Source organism: Scaptodrosophila lebanonensis, unplaced genomic scaffold (assembly GCF_003285725.1).
Source record: "Scaptodrosophila lebanonensis strain 11010-0011.00,11010-0021.00 unplaced genomic scaffold, SlebRS2 tig00001415-arrow-pilon, whole genome shotgun sequence".
Lineage (NCBI taxonomy): Eukaryota > Metazoa > Arthropoda > Insecta > Diptera > Drosophilidae > Scaptodrosophila > Scaptodrosophila lebanonensis.
Window position 1 is genome coordinate 5617279 of NW_022060742.1, and position 18969 is coordinate 5636247.

At 36.3% G+C, this 18969-nt stretch overlaps 1 protein-coding gene across 1 annotated transcript; it reads left to right on the forward strand.

The window, feature by feature from the left end:
* Nucleotides 1-457: 457 nt before the first annotated feature.
* Nucleotides 458-18083, forward strand: LOC115632170 (zinc transporter 1). The gene is made up of 10 exons (XM_030529199.1): nucleotides 458-578; nucleotides 1371-1471; nucleotides 14490-14676; nucleotides 14753-14877; nucleotides 15284-15381; nucleotides 15953-16206; nucleotides 16276-16422; nucleotides 16480-16592; nucleotides 17049-17283; nucleotides 17339-18083. Exons 3-10 carry the CDS (start codon nucleotides 14500-14502, stop codon nucleotides 17516-17518), a joined length of 1329 nt encoding a protein of 442 aa, XP_030385059.1. The 5' UTR covers nucleotides 458-578; nucleotides 1371-1471; nucleotides 14490-14499; the 3' UTR covers nucleotides 17519-18083.
* The last annotated feature ends 886 nt before the right edge of the window (nucleotides 18084-18969 follow it).

Below are 18969 nucleotides of genomic sequence, written 5' to 3' on the forward strand. Positions count from 1 at the left end.
ATTTGTGTCTTATTTTTCCAGTTGGGCGACCGCTAAATAATGACAACAACTTTGTCTATATGCAATTTGGATCCAACATATTTTATGTTATTCATTTATTATATATAAAAAATAACTTGCTAAAACTACCGTTACTATGAGTTAAATCTAATGTGATCAAACGAATTTTGTATTATAGGAACTTATTTGTTGAATAAGATTCTTAACGGCGGCATAATTTCGAATCTTATATACAAAATTTACTGACAACAATGAATGACTGAATGTATCGATGACTTAGTAACAATCGAATGTCATCACAGCATCAACACTCGCAGTCTACTCGCTTCTTTTCGTACAACAGCGAGTACATCAAACAGCTGACAGTTTGCAGACGAGTCGCAGAAAGTATGTGTGTGAAAGAGGCCGCTATATGTGGGTGCGAGCGTGCTACTATCGCTATAAATATGTGTGTATGAATATGTGCTGCCTTCATGCACTCTCGCAGTCGATTCGAAAATTTTGCTGAAAAAAGTTGTTAGCGGTTGATGTTGCTCGTCGCGAATGTATTTCAAGTGCGAAGTTAATAAATAAAATTGGTAATGCATATAAAAATATGAAATTAATTAGCATAATTTGAAACCAGACGATTGCTAAAGCTGCAAGTAAAGTCATATTCTGTGTGAGACATATTGATAAACGTGAAGAATGAGTGTCCCGTGGCCTTAGTTATTGTTGTTTAGTATGCAAATTTGACAAGTTTGGAAAGAGGAACACTGCGTGCGATAGTCGTGTGTGAAGTTGTGTGTGTGTGTGTGTGGGTAATTAAGATGTTAATTGTAACAACCTTGCTCTACTCGTCACCCAATCCCCTCACGTGCAGGCATTTCAGAAGATGAGGTGTGCATTTTGCTGCGCATTTCTTTGACATTTTTATGCACTAGCTTCCTTGTGAGCTGGCAACTCGGCCTCTGCTAACTCAAATACGCAAATACATATTTATCAATGCGATATATTTTGTATTTAAGTATTGTCTCAATAACTTTTTGCACGCGTTACTAAAGCAGGGAACGTCGACGACTGTCGTTTCGTGCAAAGTTTTTTTTTTATCAGAGCGCGCTCCCCAACACCGAAGTCTGCGGCCTCACACACACCAACACCCAAGGAACCCACATACGCGCACACAACATTCGCATACAGACATAAACACACGTACTATTGCAGCTGATCGCTCGCAAAATTGTAAACTGTTTGCAATTGTTTTTTGTAATTTGTCTACAATTTAATGTACTTCGTTTTTTCGTGCCGTATATGAGTGAAATTTCAGTAATGATAAAAGTGCAGTGTTAATACTTACATACATAAATAAAAATTACAATTTGTTTTATTAGAAATCAAAATCGTTGTTGCTATCCTGCCGCCAAGGCGTACACATTTAAACGCCAGTGCACCTTAAGCCGATAAAGCGTCGTTCCAGCAGATTCACATTTTGGTAAGTCACATTTAGCATAATAACCTAGAAAGGGATACGGCAACAACAATAGGCAAAAAATTGCAATGGGGCTGACTGTAACTTTTGGTATCCTCAAATCAGAGACAGGTAGAAAGCCAAAGAAAAGTGAAAAAGATTGGCAAACACAAACAAGAACAACATAAGAGAAAAGATAAGAAGAAGACTAGGATTTAGACAGTCAGTCAGTTTGGTAGTTGACAAACAAAAACAGACATACTCGTAAATACGAAAATCGTTGTGAGAAGCATGGTGGGAAAAGGTAAGAGAAACCTGTACCTGTGCGAACATGTTTAAGAACTTAGCGTCGTTTACCTCTTGCCGCCCATTGTTAGGTCAGCGAACCTGTGCACAGCTCACGCCCATTCAGAAGAGGTTTCCTGAGTTGCAGGCAACGATGGGAAATACACACACTCTCAGACATAAATACATACATACATACATACCATATGTACATACCAATGTGCTCAATACCGAATGCTTCATTATATATTGTTGACATCAATATGGACCAATAAAAAATAAATATTGTGTTGAGAATTGTAGGTCTTTAAACTGGATTGGATTTGCTTTTACTCGCAGAGCTGGGTAATTTACCATTTGCTTTAATGTTATTTAATTTGTTTTGATCGGCATCGGATTTTTCTGCATAATTTTATTTTGTTTTTCCTTCTTTGCCGGTACACTAACCGGTTTTCCGATCTTCCGAGCTTAACGCACTCACTATAAATACATTCATAAACAGTCACATATAGTATAAAATATTGTAACCATTTTTATCTGAAGTGATTCTGAGTCAGACTGTGTTATTCGTAGATGTTCTTTATGGGGTTTTTTTTGCGGTTAACTTTGACTCATTTTCCACTTATTGTAATAAAGCACTTTCAGACAAAGGGATTTCATTCAGCTATCTTCAGCTATTTTGAAAGCGTTCGATATAGTCGAAATCAAAACTTCGCTAATTTTATGTAATTTTTTGGTGCATCTATAAATATAATATTTTTTTATGTATCAGCAGAGTGTTTTTTATTTAAAACTGTCCATCGTGGACAATCATCAAACTTGTTAAATAAACTTAACGATTAATTATTTCATATATAAATATAATAAAACAAAAGGGTTAGACAAAGCGAAGCAGCTTTAAAACCATGTGCATTGCTGAGTTATTCATTCATGATATGAAGTTACTTATCTAATAGCCATGCTTATAAATAGGCTTATATTTATGATTTAATATAATTTTATGAAAAAACAAATATATGAGAGAGGGTCCAAATCTTGATAAGAGACATCAAGAGTCAAGTGCTACAGAAGGAGGAATAACTTTGAGGTAGCGTTTTGACACTCAGACCAAGCAAAGTTTTCGAGAATTATTCAGGAATTCTAAGAACTATACAATTCACAAATCCGATCCGCTCAGATGCTAATTACACAAATATCTGATATATTAACATACATACATACATACAAATGTACATACATATGTAGATATTTATGAGCAAATCCAGTTTGATGATATCTAACCGCCTATCTATTCCGTTCGCCGACATCAGCTCCTACTTTAATTCGATTAAATGCCACACTTTTCTAACCCACTTCCTCTCCACCGCCGCCTCTTCCTATTTCATATTTTTTTGTGCACCCAAGCGCTTACATTTTTCGCTTCTTCGGCGCCCGACACGCCAATTTCATTTCATCAGCACAATTGGGTGACATCGAGTGCAAAAAATCAATATGTGTTAATTTAATTTCGCGTCAAATGAGTTAAAGAGGCAAACTCAGCCAGTCAGTCAGCCGCCTGAATATGAACGGCACAGTGATTTCTTTTGTTAGCTTTTCCTATAAATATTTGAGCAGCTTTAATATTTAATTTCAAATAGTGCGGACAACAATCCTGGTTGTGGCTGTTGTTCTTGTGGCCGTTCCATTTTCCGCGGCAATGCCAAATGGGAAAAACTAGGCTATGTTTGTTTGCCCAACTACACGCAATCAGGCCATAAAGTCGTCTTTGTGGCGTTGGATTTACGAGTGTGACTAAAACTAAGTAGGTTTCTGCAATTACTTAAATAAGTTGCCAGATAAGCAAATCGGCGCGATAAGAACAATAATCGCTTATGGTCTGCCCCGCTACGTTCTGCCCGCAGTTTCATGCAGATAGCATACATATGTATGTGCGTGGCCCAGTTTCGATGTGTCTATGAAAATCAATTATATTCAATTTTGGAACTCAATGATATTTGAAAACTTCTCATAGACGACGAAGTGATAAATTAAATCAGCACAACTCAAAATTACAATATTTTTTGTTATGACACTTGAATGACTATAAATTACTTTTTCAGAGTTTGCCATAGAACAATAACAACATCAATAGTAAAAACAACAACAAAAGTAACAATAACTCCCCGCCTCACTTTACAAATAACGAAATGGGAATTGGGCCACAGGTATTATCAGCGACGCACTGTGGGTCGGACAGAGAAATATGTGGCAAAATTACAAAAGATTGAACAGTTTCAAGAAACTTTTTCAAATGAAACACTCATTAAATGACTGAAAATTTGGTTTTATTATTATTATTAAAAGTCGTATGCGATGTAAAATATACATACGCGCAGTAGGAAAAGATTCAGCACGGTGGGCTTAACCTAAGATAGATATCAAAATAAAACTTCTACTACTATTAATAATTTTTTGGAATTTGTGAATTATACAAATATTATTGCATGTTTGCTTATGTATAACAAATCAGTAACATTATATATAGATATATAAATGTTTTTGCTTTTTTTAATTAATGGCTTAAATTAAGTGGTAAATATTGCCTTCTTTCAAAACTTTGAAAAGTAATTGAATTGTGGGCATAAAGTAAGATGTATCACTTAGAGTGGGGTGGGTTTTATCAAGACGTTATTACATAGAATTTCTTGAAATTAAATCTATATTCCGTTCCTACAAAGAAGATCTGCAGTCATATTCATATTCCATTTCCAAATAATTGTATATGAGTGTTCTTAAGGTATTGGTGGTGCTACATTTTTGTACATATACTATGTGATCTGTAAAAAATAAATTATGAATAAATTAAGCTGCTACGATAGGTACCGATTTTTGTACAATAATAAGCCATTTGGAATTACTGCGACATTGGAAAAAATTCACTTAAAGTCAATCTGTTCGTCAGTCACTCTTCCCTTTCCCCCGCTGTCTCCGTCTCTGGCGCCCTCCTTCTCTATGTGTGCAATTCGCCATGCACGCTGTTGATGGTTGTTGTTGGAAAATGAAACGTGCACAAAATTTGAATAAATAAATCAAACTGTGGGTTGCCTGGCGGCTCGTATTATTGTAGTAGCTGCAAATATAAGCAGCAATAAAAAGAAGAGGCAACACCCACTGGCGCACCGCCACCCACAGCCACATTTGCCACAAAGGTGCAGCGCCCCATAAAAACCCTTTCATTGTGTGTGTGTGTGTGTGTGTGTGTCTGTCTGTATGTGTTTGTCGCCTCCATTGTGTGTGCGCGCTCGCTTGCTTTGTAGCTCGTTTCCTTCCTGCTGCGCTTTACCTTTGCATTTTTTTGTGTCAGCTGCCCCATTCACCGCCCTTTCCTGCGCCCAACTTGTGTGGGGCTTTCCTAGGGCTGACAGGTAAAAAGCAGGTTAATCGTCGCGCAATTCGCTTTCAGCTGAAAAATAGTTGCCGGGCATTATTTCTGCAAATGGCAATGGCAATTTTCAGAGGCTCTTATGCGACTACAGCGAAATGCAATTTGGCAATTAAAATAATTATTTCTCGCTTTTCTTCATATCTCTATTATTTCCAAATGCAAGAAAATTTTAATCGATCTTGCTTTAATTTTATTTATTTACTATATACCAATGAAATAGGTATATTGTGTTTGAAACGCTCCTTAGAGTCTTGTGCTCGTAAACGAACAGAACGCTTGCTACTTGTTCCTATTTGCACATCGTGTGGTATTGTGTACGGTTTTAAATTAAAATTATAATTTATTGTTTGTACCTGTATCGTTTATTCATACATACATATAAAGCCGAGCTGTGCGTAGATTCGTGTGTGCTTGTAAGAAAATAACCGTTAACCGTTAGTTTCGACTAGGAAAAACTTTAAAATTTTGGGAAAATGCTACGAAAATTTTAAGCAAGTATCGCTATCATAAAGTAGTTCATCTTTCTTTAACTTTTAAAATAAATTAAATTCTGAAGATAAATTACTAAATTTATTTTAAATTTATGTTACATCTCAGCGAAGAAGCTTATTGTCAAAGCGAATCAATTTGCAGGGTACACCTTTCAGATTAGTTGTTATGCCGCGAATTTTCGCCTATATGCCTATCAAAAGATCCAAACATAGCACAAAAATGGTAGACACCAATGCCCAGTTTAGGAAAGGTTTAGCACACCTTATCAGAGTTCCCACATGTTGTATTAACTAACTACATTGTCCATATACGTAAACCTCCATATCTTAATGCTAGAAAATACTTTTTCTAAGCATGTTGGCGCTTGTTATCGCTTTGCCTAGTTAGAATTTCTTATCGCCAGAAATGTGACGCGGTCCGACAACGACCACAATGTGTTGGTTTCTTGCTGATGCTTTCCCTCAAATATGTGCCACAATGTGTGGACAGGCGAAAACTTTGTTGGCTGGCCTGCAACACGCGGGCATGTGGTAAAGTTTTCCCATCAAAAGACTCGCATATGGCATATGAAAGTATATGTATGTATATGCTACATACAAATTTATGTGGAAGGTAACCCTTCTAATGGTAGTTTCTAGACTCGAATGTACATACATATTTACTTGTATATCTTTATATACGGACGCACAAGGCAATTTAATAATATGACCTAGAATATAGTAACCCAGTTATTTGACCAATTGTTGTTGCGCTTATGTGCAAGTGTATAAGCATATATGTATATGTAGATGTGTGAGCCATCCATGCAGCAGTTGCCAACATTTTGTACATTCTGTGTGTGTGTGTGTGCATTGCATATTTAATTGTCGGAATTAATGCGTAGGCCACATCACGTGCACAGCTGGGGCCACACACGTAACACTACATACATACGAGTATTTGGGTATGTGTATAAAAATATAAATAGATACGCAACATCCTTGTGACTGGGCTTTAGGATTGCCCGCCACTGAGACAACAACAACAAACAATATAAGCCGGAAATATATACACCGGCCTAAAGTCGTGGGAAGTCCATAAGCTAAACTTTTTGCATAAATTAAGTGCGCATACAGTACCGGTCAACGGAATAGGTACACATTATATTGGCAAAAACTTTAGAAAATGGAAAGATTTGAACACCTTGAACATACATACATATATGTAGGTACTTTAATATGTTTAATGACAAAATTAAACTCGATTCAGCAATAAATGAAAACAAAAGTTATCCAAACAGAGAGATATGCATGCCTAGATAAATTTGTCGAAAATGCTTCGTTCTATCTGTTACATACATTTGCACACATATTCCCTTTTCGCCCGTGTATAGAGTGTAATTGATATTCAAAATTGGTTTTACACAAACAAATTCATTAAAATTTGGCTATCAAGCAATAAATTTGAAACTTTTGCTTACAATTGTTTGTTTCATACTTGATGTCAAATTGAAACATTCAAATTTGATACTTTTTTAAAAGTTGATAAGCAATATCAATTATCACATTTACGCTATTTTACTGTTGAATTATTCGTAATTACTAGCCACAATATAATCATTGCATTCAAAAGCTTTTATTTATTAGATTAAGATTTTCATTGAGCAATAAATGTTGAAAAGTTGTAATATGAATTAAATTTTCTAAACTAGACATAAATATTGTTTTCTTAATCGAATGAGGCTTAAAAGTCTAAGAATCTCTGACCTAAGGGGTGAATATTGATTGCTGATTTGCAATTTGTTAAACTCATCAATTGATTAATTGAATTTATTTTATAAGAATAGTTTAGGTATATATAATATGTAAGCATATTTACTCCCGAAATAAAAAAAAAGATAAAGATATATACTTTGTGGGTTCTGCTACACCTCCTACGATTAACAGAAATTTAGAAATCAGTTAAATCAGCCTTTGTAATATATTTAATGATTTTTAAATAAATAATTAGTAATGCGTTTAATGATCTGAAAACTAATTCAATACCCTACGAAAAATTAAAAAAAAAAAATTGTGATGTTTTTTTAACTGTTGTGTCATGTGCATCTACAGGGTGCGCCATCTTTTATGTTGGTATGTAGTAATTGAATAACTTTGTCATTAGTGAACCGATTGACTTGAGTAGACCAGTAATCAGTTGAAGAAATTGTACAGAACCAAATTAAATAAAACTATCTCATACTTGAAAATCGGTTGTTTATTTTCAAGGATATTCAATGTTTGCATACCGACATAAAAGATGGCGCACCCTGTATGTAGGTAAATATATATGTATGTACATAGTATGTATGTGTGTGGCTTGTAATTAAATGTGGCTTATCAATGGGATCTAGTACCAGAGCCTCTGTAACTTTTGCACGTGCGTGGGCCTTCAAGGCTGTCGTTCAGTGTCAAGTGCAATTGTAAAACAATTAGATACAAATTAAAGAGCCGACGAATGTAACTTAATGTTAAGTTTCGATTAATATGCTAAGCTCAATGATTTATCGAGTTCTTTGACACGGCAACCAGCACGTTTTGAATTTCAATGAAGGCAGTGAGAGAGGGCGAGAGAAAGAGGGAACAAGAGAGCGAAATACAGCACTTCTTTGGGAGAGCGCACGTGTAGCGAGTTTTATTAGCAAAGTGAACTCAATTAGGTTGATTAGAAGACCAGGTATAGCGTCATTGGCCGACTCGTCTGCCAACTCTCCGTCGTCTGCCTAATTATGTAAAATTATCATGCATTGTACTTGGGACGTCCATTTTGTAAATACTGCGCCTATCTGATGTGACATAACCATGAAACATTCAAATATATACAAACATAAGCAACGTATGTCATACAATATTATCGTTTTGCGATATGTGTGTACCGCTTGGATACAGTGCGCCTAAAATACATTCATTTATAGTATATACATACATGTATATATTTGTAAATATATACATAACTATTGATAAGTGTTATCTTCACATTTAATACACATGCTAAGCTGTGCGATTGAATGGCTGTTTTATTGAAAGCATCTCTCTAAATCGTCTCAATAAAGTTTTTAAACGACTGATCTGCGAATATTTATCAATGATATCTTACTTTCCATTTAATTGTCTTAATAGAGAATAGTCTACACAATTCTGAAATTATTGAGCACTTCGACAATAAGATTTTTTATAGATATTCTCGTGAATTGTTCAGATTTCGTAGTTCTTCAACCCTGTACCCTAATTACTCTAATATAGATATAACATTTCATCTATTCCACTTCTAGTAATTTCAGCGAAGTTTCATGCAAATTGTGTAATCTTTAATAGACTTACGAAATGTTTTGATTTCAAGTTCGCTTGTTATGAATAAAGTGTGGCGGTAATGCCTCTTATATAATGTTTTACGGAATGAATTGTCCATAACATTAGCTTCGCTAGAAGCGGTTCAGTAAACTGAAATAAATGCTGACGCAATTGTTGATGTTTATAATTCAAAAATTAGACATTCATGGCGGGAGTCGAATTGTGTTAAATGCCTCTAAATCCAGATCGGTAAGCTTAGGTTGGTACTTGCTGCGAAGTTTCCAAGAATTCCACCAGTCATTGATTTAGCAATGTGAAATCTGTAGTGCAAAAACATTTACCCGCATGTTACCCACAAGTGCCTTTGACAGAGGACTTAAGCGTTTACTGTATACTTGTAGTTACGCAACAGTGTTTCAGTTATGCTGCGATTAAAATTACTCGCTTTTCTTGTTATAGCCCAAGCCCTACCTGTAACACCTATTAATTTGGTATGAGATAGCTAGGAGTGTGTGAAATAGTCCAGCTGTTTGACCCACTTGCCCGTTGGTAACTGGCCACAACCAACCTGCCAACGACACCTACGACAAACCCAATGAAGCTAAATAGCTTTCATTTCACTAATGGCAAGCCAAATTCGCTTGCTGATGTGGTTGGGTGTATATTTGGGGCTTAGTTCATCATTCAGTAAATCAGTTAGTCAGTCACCCAGTCGGTTTGGTCTGACGATTCGGCGACGCCAGCAAAATAAAATAAAACACAACAACCGTTTGTAAATGGCATGCCAAACACGTTTGCATAAAATATTGTCTTGTCTTCTTCTTTTTCTTGGTTGCCGTACGATGTCAACGATGACTGACAAAGCTGTCCGCTTTGCACAAAATGTGTGGCTATCTCATCGCATTGCTAAAAGGCAGACACACACATACACATACACACATGTGTAGACACTAACACCCACAACAGCCGTGTCCACATCACTATCTGCCGCCAGTTAAATGGGCCCAGTGACACATTTTAAAGCCCACTCACTAAGCCCTGCCTACCCAACGGCCTGTGTTTGCGGGCTCATGAAGTCCAATGTTTTATCATTTACAATTTATATAGGATTCCTGTTTTTGTCATGCCCTAAAATCCTCTCTAAAGTCCGCCTGCAGTTAAATTTTTAATATTTGCTAATCTCTATTCTGGCTGCAATTTTAACACCTAGTTGTTTGTTTTTTATAAAAAGGATTACGCACCCAAATAAATGTACGCTTGCATTTATTTAGTCCATTTTGGCCGCCTGTTTTTGCTAATTTCGCTTCCAATTGATTGCCTTTTATTATTGGAAAACAACAAACTTATCATTCATTTGGATTTGTATTAAATGGAAATTGCCTTTATCTATGTATATAAATAGATTGGATAAGACTGATTCATCTAAATGGCTATTCCAAGCATTTAATTGATCAGTTTTTGTTCTCAAAATGATAGAATGCATGCATGGAATATTTTATATTTAATTTAGTTAATTAATTAAATTAAATTAATTAGTTAATTAAATTACTTTTTTGTGGGGTGGTACAGGGTATTTAAGAGTTGAGCCTGCTCGGCTTTAGCATTCCTTTCTTGTTATATATGATTATAGCATTTATTTTTAAAGCTGTTCATAAGAAATAACTATTGCGATTATTTAAAATTGGAACCAATTAGGTTATTATTAGGACATTGCTCATTGAGCATCAAACACGATGCAACAACTCGTGGGAATGAGCACAAAAATGAGCAAATGCGTCATTAGTTTTATCAATATCAATGCATTTTTTTCTTCATTAAGAAATCTCAACAAAATTTGGTATTTATAAAATGCCTCATAGCAAATCAAACAAAAATGTTAAGCACTTGAAGCATGTTGACAGCCTGCGACAATCTTTCAAGCTTGTGCCAAAACATTTGCTTTCAAAGCAGGTATGTACTATATATCGTTCGAAAGGGGTTGCTAATTCGATCGCTATCTTTGTTTACATGTTTGCATTACCATATACTCTTATGTAAATAAGGTGTGTCTACAAGTAGATAGGGATACACGTGGTTCGATAAAGCTCTTTGCGATGTCGTTCACACTCCAACTTTTTGCACCCGAACGGCGTTTCTCATTTAAGTATGTTACTTTGTTTGAACACATGAGATACAGACTCGTATATAGTACATAGATGCGGCTTTAAGAACATTTCATTTCGTTATCTTGTGTTACAAACTTTATCTAAAAGCCTACATTGTATCTGATTGCAATTTTTAAGAATAAAATAAAGTAAAAAGAATATATCCATTTAATTACTCATTATAAATAGCTACAGCGACGACTCGTGTGTTTGTCAATGTGTGTTTAATTACGCACTCATTATCACATTTATTTGGAAATTAGTGGTGCTGAGTGTAGTTAAGAATTTTTGCGCGCGCCCCAAGGGTCTAAAATGAAAGCCTGATTATCAAATGTATAGTTTTGGCGTCTCGTGTGCCTCATGACAACAAATTCGCATTGGACTCGACAATCGACGATAAAGACAATGTTAGTGATAATGAAAGTAGGGAAGCCGATTTTTTAGAGGGTGTGCACCGACCGGCATAGCTGAGAGTTCACACAAAGCACAACAAATGCTGACGCCCGCTTTTAATTTGCTCAGCATCCGAAATTCGTGGTTGTCTTCAGAGACAGAGAAGCTCTTGGTGGAGTAAAGAAAACAAACCATGCATTGCCTCCACTTCCTGTCCGGCTTATTCCATTGTTGTCCGCTTAGGCAATTGAAGTTCATTGGTCTTTGATACTCCTTGAATAGAATGCTTTTATTTATAAACAGAAAAATTATTTATCACGCTTCAGGCGGTATCTCAAAGAAACTCTATATAACATATAAAAATGTAAATGCATATGTATGCACGATAAGGTCTTTGATGGTGGAGTGTCAGTTTATATTTTGATTAGTCTGAGTACTTATACTTGTATAGTATATACAAGTTATATTTGTATTACTTGAGAAATTCGTTAAATTATACTTCATATTGTCTTTAATAGTATATGTATACTTATTGAAAATATAAAACCGATGGAAAATACAGACAATTTTCCACAATCCAATTTTATATGCAAAAAAGAAAACAAAGAATTTGTAAACCTTTGTCTGGTTGGCAATTTCTTCAATCAATCTCATATCAAATTTTCATTGCTAACGCCTTTCTACTATATAATTTAATTGGATCTCTTCGTATACTTAATATACTTACTTCTGATAAAGTCACTGTGCATTGTAATGTATTATTGCAAGTACAAGTATGTTATGATTTTTTGATATATTTTTATACACGTATATATATTATTTTGAAAGGATATGGCTGTGCTTTAAAGTGTTTCTGTCACTTTTTGTTTTTATTCAATCGTGGCTAACTTTGTAATATCACATCGAACAAAATCACACTCCTTTTGTAAAATATCAGTAAACGCATTTGAAAATAAATCAAAAAATTTTGTTCAAGAACTTTTTTGGGGAAAATGCTCATCTAGTTTAAAAAAGCTCAAGCCTTCTCAAATTCTTAAGTGCATAGAGATTTTTTATTCATGACGCGGAATATCACTGCCTGGGTATTACATACCTTCTTGCTATTTTCATATTACTCCTCTCAAGGACTAAAAGAAACAAAAGAACTAATTGAGCTTATTGAAAAAGACCCTGTTGGGAATAATGTGTCGCATTTCAATTTCTATAAACTAGTATATCGTTTTGACTTGCTGAGCTATTTAGATACATATGTATCTACTTGTCTTTATATGGGCAGCAAAATTAATATTGTTTTTTTCTTAGCTACAAACAAACACCTCTATCGCTGCCAAGCAGCCTGATTCCTGACGACGACGACGTCGCCATCGACTACGACACAACATCGACAGCGATGTCGCTGTCGCCCACTCTGGCTGGCTTCTGGTTTTGCTGCGGAAGCAGTTGATTCTATTCCTTTGAATTTGGTTTGTTTTGTTAAGTTTTATTTACACACTGAGTGATTCGCCTGTTGTTTGGTTGTCGGTATTGATGACACTCTGTTATTTTTCTTGAGAATAGAAAACTGCAAGTGCGACGAGTAGAACGCGTCTATAACTCGAGAGCTTTGGTCAGTGGCAACAGTGCGACGAGGTGATTGTGTCATGTTTGTTAGCTTCTCTCCAAATTCTAGTACCAAACAGTCCATCTTCGAAATCGGAAAATATGCAATTCTTTGCGTGAGTGTTGACAATCAATTTTTGAATCCCGCAACTGGTTTGGTTATAGTCGTGCCGGGTCAGTTAACCAGCAACCAATTTTAAAAGCCGCCATTCAACTGTTGTCTAGTCAACCGAAAACAAAACGTCAAAGTTGTTACAATGGGCAATTCGCCCAACCCCTCACCCAAATCCCGCCGCCTCTCCCAGCAACAGCCCAACCGTGGCTCAAACCCTACTTTTTTCTTTTTGTAATTTTGTTTGCCAGACTTAGTTCGATATGTAGAAAAGTCCATGCCGTCACCCCTCCCACCAGTTGGAGAGAAAAGTTTTCTATTTCAATGAAATGCAACAAACAATGGAGAGCTTAATTTTTTGCTAATTGACTGGACCTACGGATAGTAACAATTGTAAATGTCGTAAAAAGGTGAAATGGAAACATTTCGTGTGTGATTTCCCAAGCACTTTGGCACACTAATTGACTATTAAATAGCATCGGAAATCTTTTTTTTTCAGAAGCTGTAACAGTAAGAAAATTGTAACTGTGGCTTCTTGATGTTTCGGTAGCTACATTTAACTGCAAGGTATTGTACGAAGCTGCCCAGTACTTTTTTTACAAGCTCTCTAAGTTTCCTCCAACAACTTAACTTGCCTTGTGGAGCTACTTGGATGTGAGCTCCATAAAATCGGTATAATCAAGCAATTAGAAAATATACCCCACAAAGTTAGACAACGAGTGCGATTTAATTGAAACAATAAGGTGGAAAAATAAAATTGCCTCATTTTTATATCATCGATTTTGATAAAACTAGCTACAAAATATGAAAAACCCCACAAAATATGTATCTACACAAATACTAGATACACAGGTGAATTTTAGGAGATTTTTGTGTGTATTTCATAGGATTTGTTTGGGCGTATATTGATTTAAATATTATACATATATTGTTATACACGGGGTGCAAATGCGTTTTTTATTTAAAAGAGAATTTCGAAAAGAAAATAAATGTATTCATTTATTTGTGTTTAACATATGTATGGACGTAGATATTCATTAAGTAATCGAACTACATGCATACAAATGTACATATGTAAATACTACATATGTATATGTATGTATGTAAGCTTAAAATTACTCTATCTGGTTATGGATTTAATAAGCCCTAGATATTGGTGTTTTTAGCTGTTTGCATATAAAAACCATTATGCATTAGCTGGCAACTGAAAACTACTTAGTTACTGTTAACTGAGTGCTAACTTTATTTTTAACTTGTCCCATTTTCAATTGTTGTATTCCTTCAGCTTCTCCAAGATGTCCAAGTACACAGGCAAAAAATGTCGACTGCTCTCCATGATGTGGCTGACGGCGTTTTTCTTCTTTGTGGAAATTGTCGTCGGCTACGTGACGAATTCCATGGCACTGGTGGCCGACAGCTTTCACATGTTGGGCGATATAGCCGCCTTGGTGATATCGTTCTTATCGGTTAAGGTGAGTCTGATTGATGATTGACTGACTGATTGATTGTTTGAGTGTTATATTCTCACTTCTTCTCACTTTTTTATAGATGTCGCCAAAGAAATGGTCCAAGAACACTTTTGGGTGGGCGCGCGCCGAAGTCCTTGGAGCGTTGGTCAACGCCGTGTTCCTAGTGGCTCTCTGCTTCAGCATAACGATTGAGGCGTGTAAAAGGTGAGCCATGTAATTGGCAAATACTTAAAGTACACAAATAAACACGTATTTATTGAAATACGTAAATAAACACATACACACACACCTCACCATCACATAGAGGCGCACGTTTTACAGCTCGCCTTCTACTATACATTGTGTGCCTTTGTTTTTGTTGACGTTAACGTGATTTGTTGTTTAAATTTGTTGTTGCAGGTACTTTCATTTCTTTTTATTTGACTTTGTTTTATTGTGCTACGTTTTTATTTTTCGCCAACTGCTGTTTAATTTTACATTCTGTGTGCATTTTGTAGATATTTACGATTGCATATTTTATATTTCCTTCAGTTTTTTTGTTTACTTAATTTTTGCCCAATATATTATAACCGTTTATGTTTATTAAATATAATAATTGTACCCGCAACAGATTCATCGAAAAGGAACCAATACACGAGCCAAAGCTGCTGGTGATTGTAGGCGCCTTGGGCCTGCTGGTCAATGTGATAGGACTCTGCCTACTCTACGGTAAGCATACGTAATATCTAATTGAGTGCCGCTTGTTAGCTAGTTCATTATTGCGCATGATTTCAAAGGATAAGATGTGTTTGTTTCCTATTTAGTCCTTCGTCCGAACACAATAGTCCTGAATCAGAGAGCTTAAATAATTTAGAGTGAAATTATAGGTGAAGCACAGCTAGCAACGTTGGATCTATAGAGAGCTCTACATTTCTAAAATATAATAAGTATATACTCAGTCATATATTGATCATTTCATGGCTCATTAAGATTCTGAGTTAAGGATAGGTTACCGTTCGTTTAACACTATTAGGTAGGCCGCTATATCGGTATGTCTACTACATGTAGTCGTTATATACATACCTTAACAACCTTGATTTGAAAAAACGACCGATAGCCTTTTTGTTTGCCTACAGTGATATTAGTTTGGTAAACATAATTTTTATAAGTTTACAATAAACTTGTAGCTTATTAAATTAGTGTGATTAGCACAACTCTGGTATTTTTTGCTCATTGAAAGCAAATACAATTTATTTATAACTTTATTTCATCTATCAATACACACATCACTTGAAAACAGAGCATGGTGGTGCGCACGGCCACTCACATGGAGGCGGTTTGACGCGCAACCACAGTCGACTCACCGAGCTGGCAAACATGGATGATGTGGACGATGAGAACAATGACTATGCGTACGAGAAGCAGAAGGAGAAACAGGTGAAAAAGTCTAGCCATGGCCACAGTCACGATCCGGGACAGATGAATATGCGCGGTGTTTTCCTTCACGTGCTCAGCGATGCCCTTGGCAGTATTATTGTGGTCATCAGTGCAGTGGTATGTATATCGAGTCTATGACTCCCAATGGTTGTACTCGGGTCATTTACTCAATTAATTTACTGACAGGTGGTGTGGAAGACCGAATGGGAGTATCGCTTCTATATGGATCCAGCTTTGTCCATTGTCTTAGTCGCCCTCATTCTACACTCAGTTTGGCCCTTGCTGCGAGAATCCGCGCTGATTTTGCTGCAAACTGTGCCCACACACATTCAGGTTAGTGCAGGTGGGCTTGAAGGTAACCAAAAGTTTTACTAACGCTGCCATTGACAGGTGGATGCCATTCAAAAACGCCTGCTGGAGAAGGTTGATGGCGTACTCGCCGTTCACGAATTCCACGTGTGGCAGTTGGCCGGAGACCGCATCATAGCCTCAGCGCACATTCGGTAAGTGGATCTAAATACTGCATTGCATCAACATTGTAAAGGTTTTTATTTTGTATTTCAACTAAAAAGATATGGTCCGTTTCATAGGTTAAAAATAAAAGCATTATAAATAATGGATTTTTGATTTCCATGGGTGTCGGTTGCAGCTCTATGCTATTAACACGAACTATTTCCTTCGCAGAATTCTTTTCCTGAAACCTGTGAAACATTTTAATGATAAACATTCAGTTTTTTGCAAAAATAAAAGTCATCGGCTTGGGGCACCATTTTTGTCATTAATAATAAATTCTCGACCGTTGTAAAACCAATTTCACTGATTTTAATCAATCAATTATTTTATTGGTGATAAAATAAATTGCACACGAAAAAATTGAAAATAAATAACATATAATTCTTACATAATTAGACCATAAAGTCATAAAGCCATTCCTAATTAAACGTAATTTCTTTTTACAGCTGCCGCAATTTGTCAGAGTATATGAAAATAGCGGAAAAGGTCAAGGAATTCTTTCACAATGAGGGCATCCACTCCACCACCATTCAGCCGGAGTTTAGTGAGATCGAGGGTTGCAACATGTCCGATGGAACATCCAGTATTAACATGAGCGGCTCCGATTGCTGTGCCCTCGACTGTCCCACCACGGAAGAGGGCTGCGTGAAGGCCACTTGTTGCCAAAATAACAACAAAATAGTAAGCTATAAACGTAAAATGAATAAAGAAACATTCTATATTGCATCACTTACAGAATCAACTGCCGTCGCCCACGAATTCACCCTATTTGTGCCGTCAGCGGAGTGCGGCGCGTCAAGCGGGCGATCTGGAAGCAGGCTCGCTGCTGGAGGGAAACAATAGAGTGAGCATTGTATCCGCATCAGCCACAACGGATGCGAGCACAACCCAACAGCCAAATGGTGAAATAGTCTGACAACTTCAAAGCCAAACAACAGCAACAAAGCAGGCCACACAGCAAGTTCACTTTGCCACAACAACAACAGCAATAAATGAAGCTGGAGCCACGCCCATAACACCAGCAACGACACGTGATATAATGTATGAGCCTGGCACAACAACACAAATACCAATCACAACTGTAACCACAGCCACAACCAATAACCAAGATGCTTCCAACGCCACGGGCAGCATAAGTCTAAACCTCTCCTCCGTAACCGCCCAGCGACGACGTGAGTTGCAAATGCGGGCCGAGCAGCAAGTGACGCTCAAAGCTGGCGCCTGCACACGCAATGGCGATGAGGTGGCACTCTAAGTAAAAAACTCTTAAAGTAAAAAACAAAAAAAAAAAAAACCAAACAAACTTAACATTTTATTAGCTACCTAAGTTTTTTGTACCATGTTTGTTGGTATAATTGTTGCAACTGCGCAATGGACTGACTGGTCTGCCAATGTGCAGTGATCGGATAGGATTTTTAATTTGTTCGTAGTAGAATTTATACCTTTAGTACATGAAATGAAAGAGTATGTGTGCATGTATAGCATAATGTTGTTTTATGCGTGGGTCAGCGCATAGAATTGAACGTGTTGTTGCTGTTGAGTTGACTTTTGGAATACCTAGGGAAAGCGGGCGAGCGTCACACATCTAGCGATACTGCTACAGATGATGCTCGAGCCGAGTTTAGTTTAGTGTACCCCACCAGCCCCAACTTCATTAGGAGCTCACCGCGCGTCGTTTTGCGTGCGTAGTTTAATTCAAATCGAACACACAATTAGTGAGTAAAATAGTTTGGAATGAAAGTAAGGTTGTCATCTCATTAATCATGTTCAATCTTTTGTATTCATGTTCAATCATTTAATAATCTGACCATCGACTAAATATCTATCAATATCCTAAAAAAAGTACGGTATATATAGTGGAGCGGGGTCACATTCAAGTTGTAAGTTGCTACTAAAACGTTTGTAGTTAATTGTATTTTTAAGTCAAAAATGAGCCCAACAAGCACACATACATACAGATGTATGTATGTGTCTATGTACGTTTTTTACATTTTGAAAAGTTTATACGTGAGAAAATTGTATTTAGTAGTTGCCTATAGCTATACATATATATATATATATATTTACGAATAGTTAATAACTAAAGAAGTGTTGCAAAAGAAACATATGCAAATTAAATGCTAAACAAATTATATAAATACTTAGTCTATAATGGATAGTACACACACACACACATGTAATGTTGCTAACTGTAAAAAGTTGTTTTACTTTACTGGCGCAGATATGTAGGATGAAAGTGTATTTTTGATTTAGCTCTAGTATTTTAAGCGAGACAATTGGAAAGTCAACTTGATAAATATTATGAATATAGTAGTTACCTAACTGCAAACATTATGTAATATTCCGATTCTTTCCTGTGTATGTGTT

Excerpts from the sequence above, each read along its gene's own strand:
- LOC115632170 (XM_030529199.1), top strand. The coding sequence starts at position 14,500 with ATGTCCAAGTACACAGGCAAAAAATGTCGACTGCTCTCCATGATGTGG. Across the intron at positions 15,382-15,952 it reads AGGACTCTGCCTACTCTACG|AGCATGGTGGTGCGCACGGC; the intron begins GTAAGCATACGT and ends ACTTGAAAACAG. Across the intron at positions 16,207-16,275 it reads TTGTGGTCATCAGTGCAGTG|GTGGTGTGGAAGACCGAATG; the intron begins GTATGTATATCG and ends ATTTACTGACAG.